General features: G+C 36.7%; 1 protein-coding gene across 2 annotated transcripts in view; it reads left to right on the forward strand.

Annotated features, from left to right (window-relative positions):
* Window positions 1-21,931, forward strand: part of LOC149532917 (antitermination NusB domain-containing protein) — an 89,402-nt gene extending 67,471 nt beyond the window's left edge. For both annotated transcript variants that reach the window (XM_089803785.1, XM_089803784.1), the window contains exons 6-7: window positions 21,172-21,270; window positions 21,376-21,931. In XM_089803785.1, coding sequence (XP_089659911.1) covers window positions 21,172-21,270; window positions 21,376-21,504 — 228 coding nt within the window. In that variant the 3' untranslated portion in view covers window positions 21,505-21,931. The remainder of the gene's footprint in view (window positions 1-21,171; window positions 21,271-21,375) is intronic.
* Window positions 21,932-22,630: the final 699 nt, after the last annotated feature.

Here is a 22,630-nt window from a genome sequence, read left to right on the forward strand (position 1 = left end):
TGACATGTTGTGCTAGCATCACCGATCAGATTAAATTTTTTGTTAGGTACAGTGCAATTTATAGGGTGTGCTATACACGTTTCTTGTAGTCTACTAAAATAGAAATAAAAATAAAAAAAACAAAATAAAAAAAAACATAATTCCAAAAATAATTATTATTTCTTGTTTCCATCTAAACTTGGGAGTAACCATTGTATCTATTGTGCATCCAACTCCCTTACTAAATACTAAAGGTCCCTCTTTAATACCATTGTAAGAATCCTTGCGAGTTCTAACTCTGAGAAACATCGAATTGCTTTACTTTTTAGACGTTTGACATTTTGCCAAACACTTTGCATGCAACCTCTATCTTGGCGGCTTTTATGTTTAGATTGTTTTCACTTGCTTAGAATGGTCCCAAATGAAGTTTAAATGCTCACAAGTGATTGCCAAGATATCTAAGCAAATAACTAAAATGCAAATACAATCCTTTTTGTCTTTTTGAATGTATACATATGACTTTTACATAACTCTACACCTACAACCAATGGACATTTTCACAAACACTTGGCATGCAATCTAATAGGCGATTATGGGCAGTTAAGATATGACATTACATCAAACATCTAGTGTGCTTTTTCATTCCTTCATGTCTAATCAATCAATTTACAATGACTAATTTATATGTATCAACATTTATTCAAATATTAAAAGACAATGGAACTTGTATTGTTTTTATTTTCTATTTAGCCAACAACCTCCGGCTAATTTATATGTATTAACATTTATTCAAATATTAAAAGAAAATGGAACTTGTATTGTTTTTATTTTCTATTTAGCCATTGTATCTATTGTGCGTCCAACTCCCTTACCAAATACGAAGGGTCCCTCTTTAATACCATTGTAAGAATCCTTGCGAGTTCTAACTCTGAGAAACATCGAATTCCTTTACTTTTTAGACGTTTGACATTTTGCTGAACACTTTGCATGCAACCTCTACCTTGGTGGCTTTTATGTTTAGATTGTTTTCACTTGCTTAGAATGGTCCCAAATGAAGTTTAAATGCTCACAAGTGATTGCCAAGATATCTAAGCAAATAACTAAAATGCAAATACAATCCTTTTTGTCTTTTGGAATGTATACATATGACTTTTACATAACTCTGCACCTACAACCAATGGACATTTTCACAAACACTTGGCATGCAATCTAATAGGCGATTATGGGCAGTTAAGATATGACATTACATCAAACATCTAGTGTGCTTTTTCATTCCTTCACGTCTGATCAATCAATTTACAATGACTAATTTATATGTATCAACATTTATTCAAATATTAAAAAACAATGGAACTTGTATTGTTTTTATTTTCTATTTAGCCAACAACCTCCGAATACGTATTATAGATCTCTGAAAATGCACTCCAGATGAAGTGAAGACTGGGAGTTGTATTACAAACAAAAATGTGCCTTGCATTTCCTAAGCGCAGCCCCTTCAAATTATTAATGCTGCCTTCAATTTCAACCCTAACCGCTGAAATACTTCTTACAAACTGATCACAAATTGTAACAATGAATGGCACTGAATGATGCCACCATCAGGCACAATCTCGCTAGATAGTTTCAATAGTTAAAAGTGCATTATCTGGATAGAATTCACAATTCCATCAGATAAAAATATCTGAAAACCCTTGGCTCCCACCCCTTCACAATTTAATCCAAAAATAAAAAAGCAATGCAACAAGAATGAATCCATTTCTCTTCTTTCATGATATTTATATTTCCATATGTCCATTCGATCAGAGGCTTCAAGTCATGCCTCACATAACTTAAAGCTTAACTTAGCTTTTGTAATTTGAAAATAATAAACAATTATTTCCGTCCACAATTTAGGCATATTAAATGCGCTATTAAAATAAGCATTAATTCACTTGGCACTTTATAATAGCGCATATAGTTAATTAAATAAATTCAATTAATAACATCATTTGAATTAATAGCTTAATAATCCTTTCAAAAGTTCCACACCAAATGTAATAATTTGACTGACAGATTATTACCCAAGTGCCTTGCTCTAAGTAGTAACTTTCAATACTTACTATAAATAGTATGTCCCTCAATTTGAGCCAATTGACAAACAAGTCAAATCACTGTACATACCATAAGTTCGGGTGCCCCACTCAACAATATCTTTTACTATAATCTTACTTACTATATATAGTAAAACCAAAATTGGAAGCTCCGTCAATGTCACCACAACTCCATACTATTAACGAACTGTCTAGGTGCCTTGCTAATTAAAGAAACTCCGACTTACCCAAAATAAACACTTACTATAAATAGTAAGTGTGTCAATCTGACTCAAATGAAGAGCAATCTTGAACATCCCTGACCTATGGAGTGGGAATATAGGCACGGGCTCAACAAACTGAGACTACCTATCTAAACATTAGCCCAAGAGGGTTGTGATGATGGGCTAACAACTTGTCCCCTAACATTAGCCAAAACGGGGACATTACAGCCTGCCCTGCTCGAAATTACTTGTCCCCAAACAATTGCAGAAACAAATAACACATTAGTCCACCTGGATCCCAAGGGTAAGATTGTGTAATGTCCCCATGATCACTAATTGGCTCCTTTAACATCATCAACTCAACAACTGACAAAACCTACCAAATTAAATCAAGTCTGATTCTAGTGGCACAGGAGTGAACATTTCAAAGAGAAGAAACTTGGTAGGCTGATAAAGCTTGCTTTCTTGATCTGCACATAGTGAGCTTCCATACACACTGTCCAACCCGGGTGCAACTGAACTGAGCACCTAAAAGATACCATGTATATATCCTCAGATTTCCTTTGTGACCCTTATTAGAAACTCCAATGCACTAGAAGCATCCTAAACTTAGAAGAAAAACTTGCCTAAAAGAACATCCTTAGACTTTTCCTGCCCAACTCTGAACTTAACTTCACCGTGCCCCTAACGTTGTAGCCAAACAATGGGACCCCACCCAAACAATAGTGCTAGCCATGTCATCACTCGGGTCCCAAAGAAGATTGAACTCACGTCCATCCGTACTATATAGATAAGAACATTTGAAAGTGTTTGTATCAATACCACTATCTCCACCCCCTGCAAGGCTCCCATGGATGTGTTGACTCGGCAAGTAATCCAACTTGCAGCAACTGATCCAATCTACCGCAGATGGAAAATACTCATCTCCCAAAGGATAGTACAACCTTAGAGCCAATCCATATGGATGCGTTATCCAATCCTCTATGTGGATCAAAAAAGTAGTGATGAGTAGTCCTTCTATGCAGTCATGATAAAAAGCTTCCACCTTAGTCAAGCGCTGAGTGTCATAGCATTGAATATAACTCTAACTCATCACCATCAATACCTGCAATAGATGTAACCACAGGAGAACCTGATGCAACATATGGCTCTCTTCTACTCTCAACCAGAGTACTTGTCCCAGTTGAGACTACAACGCCTGTATCAACAATGGATGTAGACACGTCCTTACAACCAACCATGGAACTCAAATCATCACTAGCTACTACCACAGGGAATTGGGCTGTATCTATAGCTAGTGAAGGCTGTGCTCGACTCAACTCCACAGTGAACTCTAACTGTGATTATGACTCCTGAAGAGCCAACTGGGTGCTCTTCAACAACTCCGTTGTCACCTCAAGCTCATGAGTGGGCTTATCTAGATCCTCGTGCTTTCCCATCAACGCATCGTAACAAGATAATCCTCACTTTAGAAGATAGATCCTGTCAACCAATAACAACAAGTAATTATGTTTCATTATCCCTATAGCTCTTCGAAGTTAATGAAACTTTGCAAGGGAAAAACTACCATCACAATGCTCCTTCATTACAGGGGTTTCCCAAACATAGGTAGCCAACATCTGACGAGCAACATCAAAATGCTCAATGGTTGTGACAATTCGCCTGTCATTCACCTTTAGCTGCCCAACCAAATTATGTCTTAAAATCCACGACCACTGTGCAAACTCTCAAGCCCACAATTTGCACAGTGATATGGGGCTGTATCGACGTCACTCACCGCCTGAAAAGTAACGTGATGGATGCTATCTTCATCGCATACATTAACAAATGAGGTATCACTGCTAAGCACCTCAACAAACAACTTATTAGATAATGTAGAAGCTGCTGATATGTCAATATCCTCACACTCTTCGCTCCTAATCTATATCCATGTCCATTCAAAGTCGGATCCTAGGATCTATTACTAATAAATGAACTCTGAGATTATTCTCTAAGGTCTGATACGAAAAATTAGACTCACTGCAGCTTGACTCTTCCTCATAAATTACATCATTACTACCAAATCTCGAGTTCCAACATTATCTACATGTGAAATCTTTGCTACCTCATATTGCTACAAGCACAACTCACTAATGACATGAAAATCAGAACTGTTATGGGACAAAACTTCCATGCAACCCTGATTCTTTGCACTAATATCATGAGTGCCAATACCCAAGGTCACTGCCATAAGACCTTCTGGACTTGCCATGACTTTCAATTCTTCTTCATGTTCAAGGGGAAGGCTGCTGTCATAAAAATCAGTCCTCTTATACTTAATATCTTCATCTCTACCACATGGTGTAGGGTTTCTCTCAATGGTTGGTATCATATCATTGACTTCCAAATGATCACGAGCTCCTATGTCATGAGAATGATGGACTTAATGCAGTTGTCCTCAACCAAATCAGTAATGACATCATGTCTTTGTGAAAAATCTGCTTCATGTGTTGTCAAAACACTAGTTGGATATTAAAGTTACCATTGTAATATCCTTTGCTAAGCCACCCTTACTTGCTGATTTAAAGCTTATGAAAATGGGGACATCACATACAACAGATTGGCCCATGCAACCACTTTTTCCTCTTGGAGATGAGCAACCACTAGTAGACCCATCAAAGGGAATAGAGTTCTAGGATGCAGTTATGGCAGTTAGAGATGAGTGGTGAGCCCTTCCACAACATGTCAATGTTGCTTTCCCTTTACCCCAGTATTGTGTACAAGTGTCATGTCCCCATTTTGGAAGCAATTTGATTTAATTAATTTAATTAATTAGGTTGTCCAAAATAATGAATATTTTATGAGGATGACTAATTAATTATTTTAATTAAATAAATAAGTGATATTAAGTTAATTATTTATAAAGTTATCAAATAAATAAATATTAAAAGGTAACTTTATATTTAATTAATTTAATAAAGTGACTTGAATTATAAAATATTTTTTATAAATTCACTTAATAGATAAAATAAAATAATGTTCTAGAAGTTTCTGGAGAAAGTGGAGAAAAAGAATAAATAGGCACCCCGGGCTTCATTCTAATCATCCAGTTGTTCATTTCTCTCGACATCAAACTGTGATTCAGTCACAGTGTCTATTGTGGAGCCAAGTGGTTTCAGATAGTCAGTTGATCTTTGGGAACGAAAACTCCCTTGGATTTGCATAACTGAGGAAGTGAAATATCTTTTGAAGGGTTGCACATTTGGAGGTGATACTTCAGTCACTTCAGCTAGGGCATCATTGGGCCTAAGGCCATTTTCAGCATTTTAGCATTTCAGAAGGCAATTTTAGCAGGGCCGAAATTATTGGAGGTCATTTCTAGCAGGTCTGAAATTATAGGAAGCCATTTTAAAGCAGAACCGAAAAAGCAGGCCGAAAAAGCAATCCGAAAAGGAAGCTTCGAAAAAAGCAATTGGAAAAAGCAGTTTGAAAAGCGGATCCAAAAAAGCAGTTCAAAAAAGCGGATGTGAAAAGAGCAGTTCGAAAAAGCAAATCCGGAAAAAGCAAGTGGAAAAAGCAGATCGAAAAAAAGCAAAGCAGAAGTGGCAGCATTGAAGAAAATTATTGCAGCCATCTACAATCAGGTTCTTCACTTCTCATTTGGCATATTTCCTGAGAAATGTAGGTTTTCAGCTGAGTACAAAATATAGCTTCAGCACTTCACTATTTTACATTGTACTTGTCTTTGTTTGCCATTTGGCATTATTGGTATCAAAGGAAGGCTAGGATTTTGCAATTGAAAGAGCGTTGTAATTTTTAGACTATCTATATTGCAATCCTAGAGTTGATGATCAGCTTATTAGTTTGCATTCCAATTGTTTGACAAAATATCAATTGGCTATAAGTTCTCTTTTTGGCATAAATAATGTTATAATTTTGCATACTAAGTGTTTATATTAATGACACTTGGTTGTAAGTGCATTAATGCCATCTTAGGTTGCATCCAAAGTATTTGTCATAATTACTAGTTGCTGTAGCTGCATATTGCAAGTAGTTAAGTCACATATTTGTATTGAATATTGTCAAAATTAGTTGCACATTCATGTTAGGTCATTGTTTAGACAATCTGGAGTCTTTTTTGTAAACATTCTCTTTGATGCAAATCGAAACAAGAGTCATTGCAGCAATCTGAAAAGTTATATCCGTCATATGACACCTTGTATGCAAAGTGTTTGACAAAATTCTTCAAGCCTTCAATCAGCATTCTAAGGTCAGATTTGAGCAGGACATTATAGTGGTATTAGAGCTTGCTTGCAAAGTGTTTGACGAAATGTCAAACCACTGAACTATAAAGATTTTTGGTGTTTGAAGAAGTTATAACCTGTTGGGGTTATTACAACAAGGTAAAGATAGTTTGAGGGCTAGGGGTGATAGATGGCTTGGACAAGAACATAATGGATACTTGGAGTGAGTGACCATAAAACTCACCTTATCTTCCTTCGATGGTAGCGGGAAGATTAGCGCATGAGCTTGGGTGCAAAAGTTTGATATCTACCTCACTCAAGCCTATGTCTAAGGAGGCCATTTAGTTTCTAGTGTTATGCTTTGAGGGTGTGGCTTATGATTGGTCGCATCATGGTTGGTTTCTTGAAGCTTTGTACTTACACATTCTTACAAAGAGTTTCCTTAGTAGTTGATTGCTAGGATTGACCATAAGGATGTGTTGTGTTACAAATTTTTAGCACCGACGAGACAAGGAACATGTTGAAACTTATTTGGTTGCAAAGCACTGTTGTTATGGTCTTGGGGATACCTTCCAGATGTGTGGTGATATTTTTTAGTAAGGGGTTACATGAGTGGTTATAGGGTTTGGTCAAGGCTTTTAAGACTAAAACCTTGGAAGAGACTATCTAGACTACCTGAGAGCTTGATGCATTACCACCACCTACTTCCTATCTGCAAGATAAGAAGTTCCCTAGAACCTCCAAGCCAACTCAGATATGGCTTCCACACATTGCAAGAGTTTACTTAGAGAAGACACATGATGATTTGGCAAGGGAGCTTTGCTTCTCGTGTAAGGGGCTCTGGGAGCTTGGACATAGATGACTTGGGAAAGGCAATGACCATCTCATTGAGTTTACCTTTGATGTGGATGATGAATAGTTACAAGACACAAGTTTAAACGACATCAATTATTGAGGGTGAGGAGACTCAATTGGTAGAGCTTCGAGAGGACTCTTATACTTAATATCTTCATGTCTATCAAGTGGTGTAGGGTTGCTATCAACGGTTGGTATCATATCATTGAGTTCCTCGTGATCACGAGTTCCCATGTCATGAGAATGATGAGACTTAATGCAATTGTCTTCAACCAAATCAGTAATGACATCATGCCTTTGTGATGAATATGCTTCATCATGTGTAGTAAAAACACTAGTGGGATATTAAAGTTACCACTATAATAACCTTTACTCAGCTGCCCTTAACTTGCTTATTTAAGGCTTATGAAAATTGGGACATTACATACAATAGATTGACCCTTGCAACCACTTTTTCCTCTTGGAGATGAGACACCACTAGTAGACCCATTAAAGGGAATAGAGTTCTAGGATGTAGTTATGGCAATTAGAGATGAGTGGCAAGCCCTTTTATGGCATGTCAGAGATGCTTTCCCTCTACCCTAGTATTGTGTACAACACAAAGATTGTTTGAGGGCTAAGGGGTGATAGATGGCTTGGACAACAACATAATGGAGACTTGGAGTAGGTGACCACCAAACTCCTTATCTTCCTCTAATGGTAATGGGAAGCTTAACGTATGAGCTTGGGTGCACAAGTTTGATTGCTACCTCACTTAAGCTTATGTCTGAGGAAGAGGCCAATTAATTTTTAGTGTTACGCGTTGAACGTGTGGCTTATGATTGGTGACATCATGGTTTGGTTACCAGAAGCTTTGAACTTATACATTCTTACAAATAGTTTACTTAGCGGTTGAATGCTAGGATTGACCATAAGGATGTATTGTGGTACAGAGATTTAGAACGGATGAGATAAGGGATATGTTAAAATTTACTGAGTTACATAGAATTGTTGTTATGGTCTTGGAGATACTTGCTAGATGTGTGGTGATGCTTTTTATTAAGGAGTTACCAGAGTGGTTATAGGGTTTGGTTAAGGCTTTTAAGACTAAGACCTTGGAAGATACTATTTAGAGTCTAGACGACCCTAGAGCTTGATGAATTACCACCACCTACATCTATTTGCAAGATAAGAAATTCCGTAGAAGCTCCAGGCCAACTCAGATGGCTTCCACACACTGCAAGAGTTTGCCATTGCCTCCTAGGATGGATCAGGAGACATGTGATGAATTGAGGAGTGAGCTTTGATTCTCATGTAAGGAGCCTTGGAAGCTTGGACATAGATGACTTGGGAAAGGCAAGGAACATTTCATTGAGATTACCTTTGATGTGGATGATGAACAATTAAAAAACACAAGTGTAGAGGGCAACAATATTGAGCTTGGAGAGGACTCTTGTACTTAATATCTTCATGTCTACTAAGTGGTGTAGGTTTGCCATCAATGGTTGGTATCATATCATTGACTTGTTCGTGATCATGAGCTCCTATGTCATGAGAATGATAGGATTTAATGCAGTTGTCCTCAACCAAATTAGTAACGACATCATGCCTTTGTGAAGAATTTGCTTCATCATGTGTAGTAAAAACACTAGTGGGATATTAAAGTTACAACTGCAATATCCTTTGCCAAGCTGCCCTTAACTTGCTGATTTAGTGTTCATGAAAATGGGGACATTACATGCAACCTATTGACCCATGCAACCACTTTTTCTTCCTGGAGATGAGCCACCACTAGTAGACCCATTAAAGGGAATAGAGTTCTAGGATGTAGTTATGGCAATTAGAGATGAGTGGCAAGCCCTTCCATAGTATGTCGGAAATGCTTTACTCTACTCCAGTATTGTGTACAAGGCAAAGATAGTTTGAGGGCTAGGGGTGATAGATGGCCTGGACAACTGCAAAATAGAGACTTGGAGAAGGTGACCATCAAACTCACCTTATCTTCCTTTGATGGTAGTGGGAAGATTAGCGCATGAGCTTGGGTTCACAAGTTCGATATTTACCTCACTTAAGCCTATGTTTGAAGAAGAGGCCATTCATTTTTCAGTGTTACGCTTTGCGGGTGTGGCTTATGATTGGTGGCATCATGGTTTGGTCACCTGTAACTTTGAATGTATAAACTCTTACAAAGAGTTTGCTTAGTGGTTGATTGCTAGGATTGATCATAAGCATGTGTTGTTTACAAAGATTTAGCACTGATGAGACAAGTGACATGTTTAAACTTATTGATTTCAAAGCATTGTTGTTATAGTCTCAATAGTTTGCCACATGTCTCCATAGTTTGCCACATGTATTTGCAAGAGCTTTCCACACACTGCAAGAGTTTACCATTGCCTCCCATGAGATACATGATGAATTGAGAAGGGAGCTTTACTTCTCATGTAAGGAGCCTTGGGAGCCTCGACATACATGACTTGGGAAAGGCAAAGAACATCTCATTGAGATTACCTTTGATGTGGATGATGAATAGTTACAATACACAAGTTTAGAGGGAAACAATATTGAGGGTGAGGGTGAGGAAGGCAACATAGAGGATTTTAGGATGATGCAATTAGAGTTCATGGAGGACGGTAAGAAGGTTGTGCTTGAGGCACTGTATGATGTAGGGTCGATGGTGGTTTCAGCTCATAGGATACAATCCTTATTCAAACATGGAGATGTTGCTTGGGCAATAGAGTGTTTGATTTCATCCAAGTCACCTTCATAGGATGAGCGATCATTCTATGTTGATGTACAATTGGTATTAAACAAGCTTAATCTTATATTTGGTGACGTTCCTCCTGCGGTACAACCAGATTGTGGTTTTGAGCATGTGACTGAGCTTGAGAACGCTAATCCCGTGATTAGTACTCTCTATCTCATCCTAAGAAATTTAAGGATGAGATAGAGAAGACTATCCATGAGCTACTATATATGGGGCATCTTAGGCTTACTTCTAGCCCCTTTGTTTCTTCTATGGTGTTGGTGAAGAAGGATGACACTATATGCACATGTATTGATTATTGTGCATTGAATAAGAAAAACATTAATAACATATATCCCATTCCATGCGTAGATGAGTTGTTGGATGAGCTCTATGGTGTAGTGTACTTCTCGAAGATTGATCTTAAATTGGGATACCATCAAATTTGGGTTTGTGATGAGGGCGTACATAAGACATCATTCAAATTTCACCATGGGTTCTATGAGTTTTAGGCTACGTTACTAGGTGCGCACACAGATCCCTTGAATTGAGTTCAGGTGTGAATTCGATGGGGGTTCGTGCTGGGTGTGCGCTCAACATTGTGGGTATAATTGGGATCGCACACCCGCAAACTCGTGCACGCCTACACTGTTGGACACACACCTTGTGTGCACCCAACACGAATCCAAATGCACCGCTTAGGTACCGAGGTGAACAAATGAGAACCCACCACCCAAAGTTGGAGAGTGGGCCCAAACTTGAGCCGAAGACAATTATTTTAATCATATTTTATTCCTAACACTAAAATGCTCTAATATGAGGCCTTCAAACACACTTAGGTTTCATTTTTACCTCCGATTTTTCTCTCTCAAAATTTACTCTCCATCCTGATAGTTTGAAGTGAGGTGATTGTATTCAAAAGATATCGATTTTGGAGTGCCATATAGTTTTCACAAAAAAGATTTTAAGTGTTTAAGGTATGCATTAAACCCTATTCCTTATCTTTTGATAGATTTTCTCAAGTTTTTGATAACTAAATTTTTTTAAAAGTTTGTGAAGAAGTTTTTAAGTATTTGTTTCCTCATTTTTTTAGTAGATTGCAAAAATGAGTAGTAAAAGCTCAATGGGTGGGGAGGGAAGTAAAAAATTGAGAATTTATAAGGGTCTCCTTTATGGAGACACACTACAAGAATTTCACAACTCCCTGGAGTTGGGGGGTTTCTTTGAAAATGTAATTTTTGCAATGCACAATACAATAGCTCCTATTATTGAGTGAAGCTAAATATTTTGGGTCCTCAGGGTAAAGGGATAAATATGTGTGAGGGCCTAGGGTTAGATGAGAAGGGGTTGTTAGCTGCACAAATAACAACACTCATAAAATAACAAGATGCAGGCATGTTAGTTGCAAAAGGAAAGCAAAGTGGCTTATAATTTTGAGAGAACAAGTAATAACACCATCCTCTCAACCAATTACAACCTCTAGACATCTCTTCTTACCTATGTCCTCTATAGAGGATGAAGATATAGAGCCACAAATCTCCATCTGCAAGAGAGGTCCATTAGAAAAGGCATTTAAAAATGAGGCTGGAGATATTTTTGATGATTAAATTGCACATTGCCTCTTTCTGAATGGTCTTCCATTAAACTTGCTGAAATCGTCATATTGGAGGGAGATAATGTCAACAATAAATAATGCACCTCTTGGATACATGAGTCCTAGATTTGAAAAGATATGTACCACCATATAGCAAAAAGAGAGAAAATGCTCATCTTCCAAGTACTATATCTCATAAGTACTTGCTATCTTAGATAGAGTACCACCATATAGAGATTTTGAAGTTACTAATAGGTATAAGACGACATTTAGTAGACTCTCAAGTGTTAGGAAAGAATTTGGATTATTTGTCTCTGGAAAAATTCTTCCCCTTGTGCTATTAATGACCAACAAAAACTGGACGCTATTATATGGTAGCACCTCCATGGTCAAGATTATATATACCTCTAACCTGTTGCAATCAAGATTCTCTCACAAGTTCTTTTATTGGCCACTTCTATTATAGAATTTAATACTTAACATTCTTGAATATGTCTTGTATTTTTTATAAAATTTTGTTGGTTTCTCTCTAGGTTGCAAGCTCTTTTGCTGTTGAGAGGAATTGGAGTGCATACTCCTTTGTGTACTTAGCAAACCATAATTGGTTGGCTACAAAAAAAGATGAAGTCTTGGTGTATATTCACACTAATTTACACCTTCTGTCATATAAGGATCCGCTATCCAAGAAGGGGGTAGAGAAGCTTTGGGATGTAGCACCTGAGTATGCCAACTTAGACGCAACCATTTAGAATCTTGCTAGAGTTAGAATGGTTGATGTGGATGATGATGATGGCATAGCTCATGGTGCATCTAGTGCTAGTGGAAATGCTTTGGGTTCTAATGATGATGCTCTGCTTGCAACCGTTGAAAATCCCATAGATGATTTTTTTGATAATTCTTATAATGATTGATGAACATTGAACATTGAATCATGTTTCATAAATTGCATTTTCATTTTGTAAATAAGTAATTCAATGTAATGATTTTCATTAGGGTTGTGAGCATAGATCAGTGATCAAGTATTTAAAATTTTAATGTATATCTTTGGCTTTTGGCATTGATCAATGATGAAGCATCATACTATGTAATGAATTAGTTTTACAATTTTGTGTATATATATATATAGCACACACCTGTACCCATATGTACCCATATCCCTTAAATTGCACATAGTATTGGGTTTTTGTATCCAAACTTGTACTAATGAATTAGGTTTTTGGTGATGCTCTTTGGCTTCAAGAATGCACATGCTACTTTTTAGTCATCCATGAATCACATATTCAATTAGTAGTTGTGAAAGTTTGTACTCGTGTTCTTTGATGAGATATTAATATACATCAAGACTTGGGATGAGAACATGAGACATTTGGATGAGGTACTTGGCATTATGGAGGCTTAGTCTCCGTTTTCCAAGATGTCCATATATGAATTTGGGCTTACAAATATCTTGTACTTGGGGCATGTGATGGGTAATGATGGGGTCAAGGTTCATGAGGAGAATATTCAAGCAATATGTTATTGGCCCCTACTTAGGAACATTTTAGAGCTGTGGGGTTTCCTAGGTTTATGTGCAAATTAGAGGAGTTTGTGAAGGGATAATCACAAGTTGCTTCTCTTTTGTCAGATCTCACATAGAAGGGCGGTTTTAGATGGCTAGATGAGCTATAGGTTGTATTTGATAGGCTCAAATAGGTCATGAACAGTTGTCCACTTTGGCTCTTCCAAATTTCTTTCAGCCCGGTTTGTTAGAGTGCGATGCATCTAGATAAGGTATTGTAGTGGTTCTTATGAAGAATTACCATACCAAGCCATCAAGGCTAAAGTACTCTAAGCCATCCTTAGAGTCCGTAATTGCCCCTAAGAGTTTTGAGTCTTCATCATATCCAAAAATCACAATAAGATAATGGTTTGAGACTTGAGTACTCCTATATTACGAGAATGGTTTGTGTATGTGCTAGGATAAGTCAAATGGTCTAGCAAGTGTGTGTGGCATGCTAATCAACCAATCCAAGACATGCAAAAAGAGAGACTAGCTGGCCCTAGCAAGTTGTGTTATGCTAGTGTACTCTATGTTGTGCTTGAAAAATAAAAACATATGAAAAAGATAAGGGGACCATGTATGCCCCCCCCCCCCTTAAGATGGAAAAATAATGTCTTATTTTAACATCTTAACGAAGTGATGAAGAAGGATAAAGGAATTTCAGCATCAAGATAGTATCCACACGCAACACCCTATCCAAAGCAAAGAGGTCACAACTCCTATGAGGTCATGGAAGGGTAGAATGCAATGAGACACCATGCAAGAAGTGAAAAAGGAAAACCTTGGAAAGGAGAATACACTATTATGAGGCTCCTAGATAAGTGATCTATCTACCATGAAAATCCAATTGCTAATAATATAAGATTAGATTTGACATGATAAACAAATAACACATAACCAAAGAAAATAGTGGGTTGTGGAGAAAATGAGAAAGGTGGATAAGGTTCCCTTGCCCCCCAAGTGTAGGAACAAGAGAAGAGGGGACCTATTACGCTACTCACAAATCGAACCACATATGATAATGAGCCCCAAAGAGGAAGGCCAACAATGTTACATGGCATGGAGCAACATAATCAGGACTTTGATGTAATTTGAAGAATAAAGCTCATTACAAGGAGATATGCGAATAACCCTATTAGTAATGAGTTGTTGAATCTTGTAATGTAAAGCCTGACAATCATTAGTAGAGTGATCATGATAACGATGATACATGCAAAACAAAAGATTCATAAGTTTTTGACCACATTTCTTTCTTCGTTTAGGCCTAGTAATCACCTTAGCATGAAGAAGTTTAGGTAAAATAATTTCTTGATTAATAGGAGAAGACATGTCAGGGGGGTGTGGACAAAGAATGAGATTCAATACTTTGTTGCACACATCCTAAATTATTATCGGCAATGGTGTGAAAAGATTTCTCATGCCCCCCATTGCCTTGGGGCATATGATTTTTGTGGTGTTGTTTACTAAAGCCATCCTTGGTGAATCTATGATAACTAGGATGAAAACACGAATCCATATCACTAGTTTTGTGAGATTCACCATGAGGGGAAGTAGTAACAAAGTTATTAGAAAGAGGAGTTGTTTTAGGTTTCATAAATGAAAGGTCATTAAATCTATACTCGTCAATAAAAGTGGGATTAAATCTAAGGATCCCCAATCATCTTCAGAAAGAACACTTGTAGGAGGATCATCATTAGATTCTTGATTTTGTTTCTCCTCAACATTTAGACATTTATTTGGGTTAGTATCCACATGAAGAGTGTACATCACATTATTAAAGATAACCTTGACTTTTTGATGAAGAGTTTGAGGAAAAAACATGCATAGCATGTAACCAAGGTCTACCCAAAAGAAGGTTGTAATTCAGAGGTCCAGGCATAACATGAATAGAAGTATTCAAAATAACCAAACCTACTTTAATGATAGGTGAAGTGATGGTGCCTAAAGTTTTCTTGGAAACATTATCAAAGCTACGAATAGGATTATTGTCAAGTTTGATATGTGAAAGATCAGCTTTAGTTTCTTTGAGCATATCTATACTACAAATATTAAGCCTGAACCCATTATTGATTAAGGTTCTACGAGTGAGGTTACCATTGATAAGGACAACGACCCTAAGATCATCGTAACGATCTTGAATCTCTTTGGGAGGCAAATCATCATGAGTAAACGCAGTTTGAGGTGGGTGTAATGTCCCCATTTTAGCAGTTGACCAAGTGTGTGTGTGTTAGCCTTGTTCTACATGGTCCCGAGGGCTAACGAAGGGTTTAATGGGATCCTGGAGTGTTTTGGCCTAGTCATTTTCAGTTTGGGCCAAAACGAAGTTGATTTACTCAGTTTCAGGCATACTTACTATTTTTAGTAAGTCGGCAAGACATAGTGCAAGTCAATTTTGGTGATTGGATTTGATACTCCTCGGTGAGAGCTTTCCGATGAGCTATCACTCGCATTATTCGGAGTCCGATTGCTAATACATTTTAATGCCTGAAGTTTTATTAAAGTAACGTCTAATTTAATTGTAAAATATTAAAGTGTTACTTTAATATTTATTTTATGGGGATGTGTACCCAAGGGAGACATAAGGGGTATTTTAATATATGTTTTATATACTACAAATCTTTTATCCCGCATTGCCCATATGAGTTGAGTGGACCCTTGGAAATAGAATAAAAGGAAGCATTTGTGGCTTCAATAGCAGGTTGAATATGAGAAGAAATTGGTGTGTGAGTTGCAGCTCCGTTCTTGGCATTTGAGGACGTTTATCCTCTCTTGTAACATTCTAGACGTCATTCCCTTGGGGTTTGGCCTTTGGAATTCTTTGTTATCGGCTTCATTATCAGGCAGTTTAGTTGCATTTCCGGCTACAGGCAGATTTGGTATTTTGCTCATATCTTCCTCACTACTTGCCCGACGCTTATGCCGCTTTGAGGGAATGATATTATGAAGGTAGTGGGCTGATTGAAGGACAAAGTACTGTAGCAGAAAGTTTCGAAAGCATGGGCTGGAGTATTATGTCAATAATGCTGAAATAATTAGTGAGTTGATAAATCTGCCATGTATTTGGTTTTATGAATTCTGAAAATAACATTTTATTGGCAGCAGTTCATTTCCACTTGCATATTATTGTAGTTTCTTTCTTGTTTATGTTGTATAATACCAATTGCATGCACAAAACACAACAAACAAATAAACGTTTGATTTCTGGAGTTATAAGGGGTTTAAAACATTAAACGGAGAAATAAGAGGTTGAATGCAAACTGTTTGACATAATTCCTTTCAGCAGTTTGAGGTGGGACTAGTGTAGCATTCATGCGTTGTAAGGAGGCATTGATGTTATTGTGATTAGGAGGTGGACTTGGAAGAGTTGTTAAAGCTTTTTTCAAGGCTTCATGATATGTAGGAGATGTTTGAAGAAGTTCCCAAAGAGAAATCTTGACGGGGGTATTACGTAATTGCGATACCAAATCATACTCCATTCCTTAGAAAGACAAAGTGGAGGAGGAAGAATGGGTTGAAATGGTGGAAGAGAAGTAGGTTGCAGATTATTTCTTGTACAATAGGTGTGAGATACCACATGATAATCCTTAGAAATGCTAGGTTCCCGTTTAAGAGTTATGGAAGGATGGCCTTTAAGGGTAACGAGAGGTTTATTTGATGAAGGATAACCCTAGAGAGTGAGAATAGGTTGACCTATATTAACTTGATTAAGAGCTTGCCTCTCCATAGATTCATCACTAGAAGAGAGAGCATTAAGGAGATTGCCATTTTCCTCTTTTCCCAAGGAATCCTTAGAATAGGGATTGCACAATTCCATTAATGATTCCTTGCTACTAGGAGCATCAAATGAAGGCAAGGTCACATTGATGAAGTATTTATAATTGCTTCCTCTTGCTCTAAAATATCACTAAAAGGAGGATCTATATTAGGAAAAGAAGAAAAATCAAGATTGTCACGTTGAAAAGAAAAGGTATCAATCATCATGTTATTGTTTTCATGAGCAAGAGAATAGTCAACATAATTATCAAGAGGTTCATCCCAAATAGTGACATTATCAATGAAAGGAACGCCACTATCAGTAAAGCACACCATAGAGGAATTATCATGAATTAAGGCGAGGTCCATAAAGGGGGAAGTACTAAAAGAAGATATAGGACTACCCTCAAGCAATGCATCCCCATAGTCAAGGCCTGTATTAGGAGGGGCAATATTAATCCGTCACTCATCTCCATAAAGAGGAAGATCATATGTTATATCTACGAGGGTGATGTTTTATCTCAAAGATAGGGAATAATGTTTGGAAAAGTCTTTAAATGATTTGTGCATTGTAAGAAAAAGATGAGTGCATATAGAGTTGATCTCACTAATCATTGCTTCGTTAAAATGTATACAAGATCCAATAATCATTTGAACAATAAAGCATGAAAAGAACATACTCAATGTTACAAAATCCATGAAAAATAGAGATCTAGCTAAATACTATTAATGCAAACAAGGCTAGATCTAGATGCACAAAGAAGAGAAAGAAGTCTGATGCAAAATAAGAGAGATTCAAAAGAGAAATATCTAACTCCAAGAAAGAGGGTATGATGTCGGGTTCACCAAAAGAAGGTAAACACCCAAAATAAAACCATCTAACACCAAAAAGAAGGGGGGACAAGTTGGGTTCACCAAAATGTTTAGGGGAAAATGGAGGTGCTTTAATAGGATGTAGACCTCCACTTTACACCACCGAAACATTCAAAAGGGATGTGCAAAGAAGGGAAAGAGATAATCTCCAAATATGATTCCTCTTTATAACCCAAATTAGACTAGCAAGGACCCAAAAGATAAAGGGTGTCAATTCTAAATTTGAACTATAAAGGAGAATACAATATAAGGAAATACACTTTTTGGCCTGTGAGTGATAATGTATATGCGAAATTGAACTATTTGATAAAATAATATAGATCAAGATGCTAAGTGTATACAATCAGCCCAATTAAGATATAGATCTAGGATAAAGATATGAAAGGAAATATAATATGAAAGACTCACCTTGAAATATGTAGTAGAAGATGTAATTTAGCTCCGAAAATCGTGGATCTGAGCTTGTTTCTGAATATCTGACTTGACATTTGTGAATAAACGGACGAAGCCAATGGAACCCAAAAATTGTTCTTTTGAAAAAGCAAAAAGGTCAAGGTCAACTTGGCTGGTCACATTCTCAGGGTTTACGTGTATTGGGGGCACTGTAACAGAGTTGAACCAACTTCTCCAAAAATCTCTCTGGGAGTAATTTCCAGATCTGCGTGTGAATCCTGCTATCTTGTTCCTACACACAGAAAGTGAAGTGTTTTTGTTGTTTGGTGGGTGAGGGCTTGCCTTAGTCAAGCCCTAGATTGAGGAATCAACCTTGAAATGATAAATTTAACTGTAAATGACTGAACAAGATAAACGTTAGGATTCACCTTGCTTAAAACTTTTGTTGATAAGGATTTTGTCTTGTAGAGTGTTGAAGATCTTGAATTGAATATGTGAATGTAGGGTATCTACACAATTTGCAATGGATCTACCATAATTCCATCATGGTGCTATGGATGTAAGTGTGCATCAATGTAGAAGGTGATGAATGCTTCGATTTATATCTCCTCTCTTGATGGCCAACTATACGCTAGTTCTCGAAGAGGAAATGCCTACAAAGGATCCTTCAATACTAGATAGAAATATCCCTTGCTTGAATTTTTGACTGCCTTGAATACAAAGTTTGGGTGAAGCTCTCGTGAAAGTGTTAGATGTGAGATGAAGCCTCCAAGCCTCCTTATATATGAGTAAATGTTCTCAGTTTTGGCAAGTTGCATTTTTATCTGAAAGAGAAAGATGAATAAAATAAAGCCGAAATTCTAAAAGAATTGTAGTAATTTCATGTCCATATCATGAGTAAATCTTTTTGGAAATTAAATTCATTCTTGGATTTTGAGTACTTAAAAGATCTCACAGAATTTTGGAGATTCAGAGTTTTCATGGAACTTTGTTGATTTGGGCTTTTCATGGAATCTCAGAACTTCGAGGCGTTTATGGATTTTTCTGCTATTCGATCTTTTTTTCATTTCTTTTTTGCATATCGTTTGAAAATTTATTCGGAAATTACATGGAAACAAGGAACTTCTGAAATTCAACTGATATTATAATTTTGCAAATTCCATGGAGGCAAGGACTTCTTGGATTCCATGAAGGCAAGGAATTTCTGAATTTCCTTGAAAACCTTTTGTTTCGTGTAAAAAGATGGAAGTTTAGCTTCACTAGGGACTTGGCAAAGTTATTGATTTTCCGATGTGAGACTGGATTCCCCGTCAATGTGAAAGTTCCCGCAGAGATTGGTGATTTAGGATTTTGCAAGGATTTCCTGGAAAAATGCAACGTTTTTTAACATTATTGAATCTCATTGAGAGTTTTAAGGTTTGATTAAGGTCTCATATTTGGGAGTTTTACGTGCGTAAGGAATTTCAGGAATTTGACGAGCTTGTGGAAATGTCAAGAATTTAATGGAGGAAATGGAAATGTTTGGGATTCTCGGAAGACAAGGAAATCCAATAAAATGAAAATCTTTGACAAAGGAGATTCCCCTTGACTTAAAGACTCCCTCATTGCAATTTATTGATTTTAGGATCTGTTCAAGTTGGGCCAAACTTAACCCCTAGGCCAAAAAGACTTCAAAGTGGAAAACATTCTCAAATACACCCCCAAGGGGCAGAAATGGAAAACAAGCAACCAGTAAGAAACACAGCACACCAAAAAGAAAAAGATGAGGGGAAAAAGAGGATACCTGTTTGAAAAGGGGCATGTGTGCAAGGCACACAACTCATAAATGACATTGCTGGATGTAAATCTAAGAGCTTTGGTAATGTGGTAATGAGAATTACGGAAATGTGTAGTGTTAGTCTATGCATTGAGAGGTAGTAGTCATTTATTGTTTTCTCTTTTCTGAGAACAATTGTCATTTTAGAAAAAGACTGTTGAAAGATATCAGTGTTATATCTTTTTTTAAATTTAAAATCCAAGTCAGAGGAAGATTTAATATTCCTACATATATGTTGGTGGTGCTGTGTCACCAAGGGACACCACTATTCATAATAATCATATTAAGGTATATATATATATATATATATATATTAATATAATATATAATGCAATTATTGTCACTAAAATAATCATATTATTATTATTGTAACATAAACAACCTTTATGTTATCTATGTCAGTTTGAAGGAGACCTACTGTAGCTACAATACATTAACACTCCCTCTTAGCTAGGAGGAATCCTGTTTTATAATTTTTAGTTCATCTTCTTGTCTTATCACCGTAATCCATTTATGAGAGACATATATATGGATGAGTCATAATGAATAATTGATTTCTCAGATAAATATTTAGTATTACTTGTAAATCAGATATGTAAGCCTTCTGAAGCTAACTTCAACAAAAGGGTTTCAATGAACCCCTTGATACTTCAGAGTTTAGATATACCAAATAATGACTTGCTACAATGTTGATTCGATGGGCTTCCACAAAAAGCATCCTTTGATATAAGTGTGCACGAGCATTTCTGACTTTACTCAATTTATTGCAACTCTTAACTAACTGTGGTTTATATTTTATTTCTTTCATTGTATATTGTTTGGGGGCGACGACTTCATCATGATGGCTTATTGCACTTTTTGTGAAAATCATTTGGTCAGTATTTCATTTGCATGTATCATAAACACTAAATTCAAGTTGTGCTATTCATGCTAAAAGCAAGTTTACGCTAGGTTGTATTTGTATATATATTTTTAACGGTACCTAATGCTGACAAGTTAGTTTTTATTAGTTAAAACATATGGGATTGAAGCAGCAGAATAATAGGCGTAAATATTTATTAAGTGAATCTTGGTCGAAATCCTACTTTTTCCTAACTGATACTTTGCTACAAAAAATGTCACTTGTGAAGGATGAATCAGCTGGGAGGATTTTAGAGCTATGTCTTCTTCACATAGCCATGGCAGAAATGTTAGTTCTAGGAACGAAGCACCAAGTTGTCATGAATGAGGTATCACAAATTGGTCAGAAATGGCCACTAAAGTTCTCTCAGTTTTTGCATTTGCTTAGCTCATGTCAACAGGCTCAAGGAATAACTCATATTTTGAAATTGCAGGCAGTTGACTTGGCCAAACGATTTTCTGATGGTGCTGCACCTCGTATTGTTAACGGTTGTCTTAGTAGTTTTGTTGTGAAAGAGAACTTGGTCAGAAATGTTCCTTCTCAGAATCAAGAGGAGCCTTAACTATAAATATTGATTGTAGACACATATTGATGAAGTGCATGGCAGAGCATGAAAGAGAGATCAAGAAATATGCGCACAAGAGGGAATCAGCAGTGGCTGGTCTGGGTTCTCTGTCTCAATATACAAGGAGTGCTGGAACTGGAATGCCAAGTGTGCCTTTCTCAAAGCTCCAAACTCTCAATAACAATGTGCATTAAATCCAAATGTTGTATTATATAGTTCAGCCTGAGAAAATGTTGTAGAGTGTGAATTATGTATTTGCAGTAAGTTGTCTATTATCCTCACAGGGCACCAAAGGGCTACAAGTTTTAATAACTTACTTTAAGTACACATATTTACATACATAGGGCTAATGTGACTTGTCCATCATTTAAAGAGGCCGTGTGTAAAGGATTTCAATGAAATAAATATACAAAATATTCCTGCACTAGTGAGTGATTGACAGATTAATGATGTGAACAAGGACTTATGCATGGTTTCCAAATAGTCCATTTAATTTATTTGGGGAGCTATGGATGGGAATTCTTCTGTTTCTTGATATCCATCTATATGAAATTGTACATTTTATATGATCAAAATATTTCTATTTAGTGACAACCAAGTTAGTTGTCTCATAACATAGGATTAGAAGTTAAAGCGCATGTCACAATCTTGTTTAATCCTATCCCTATACATTGTTTTAGTAAGCAATGCTTTATAAGTACTTTTGGTTTCGTAGGTGATCAAGTTGTGGGGAGTTCACATATGATTCCTACATGATATTAGAGTTCTAGATATGTGAACTCTTTAAATCTAAGGGTGATTGGGCATGAAATATTTTTGGATATATTTTGATACAAAACATACCTTATAGCTGAGTATAGAGGCCCAAAATTTTCATATATAAGTAACTTCAATTTTGGACATTGAATTTTTTTAGTAATTTTTGCTAGTGTTTGCAGATTTCACAATTTTGTTTCGTACTATACAAATATGCATATGTTGTATGGTCCATACCTTGTAGCTCATTGGTAGATTATCTCCGCGGGCAGATTGATGTCTCATAGGGAATATTCTTTTTTGGACTGTGTAGACAAGTACATATGTCAGCATTTACCTTGCTTTGGAGAATCATAATCATTAACAT

Source organism: Cupressus sempervirens, chromosome 10 (genome assembly GCF_028749045.1).
Source record: "Cupressus sempervirens isolate cs-2001-9-10 chromosome 10, ASM2874904v1, whole genome shotgun sequence".
NCBI lineage: Eukaryota > Viridiplantae > Streptophyta > Pinopsida > Cupressales > Cupressaceae > Cupressus > Cupressus sempervirens.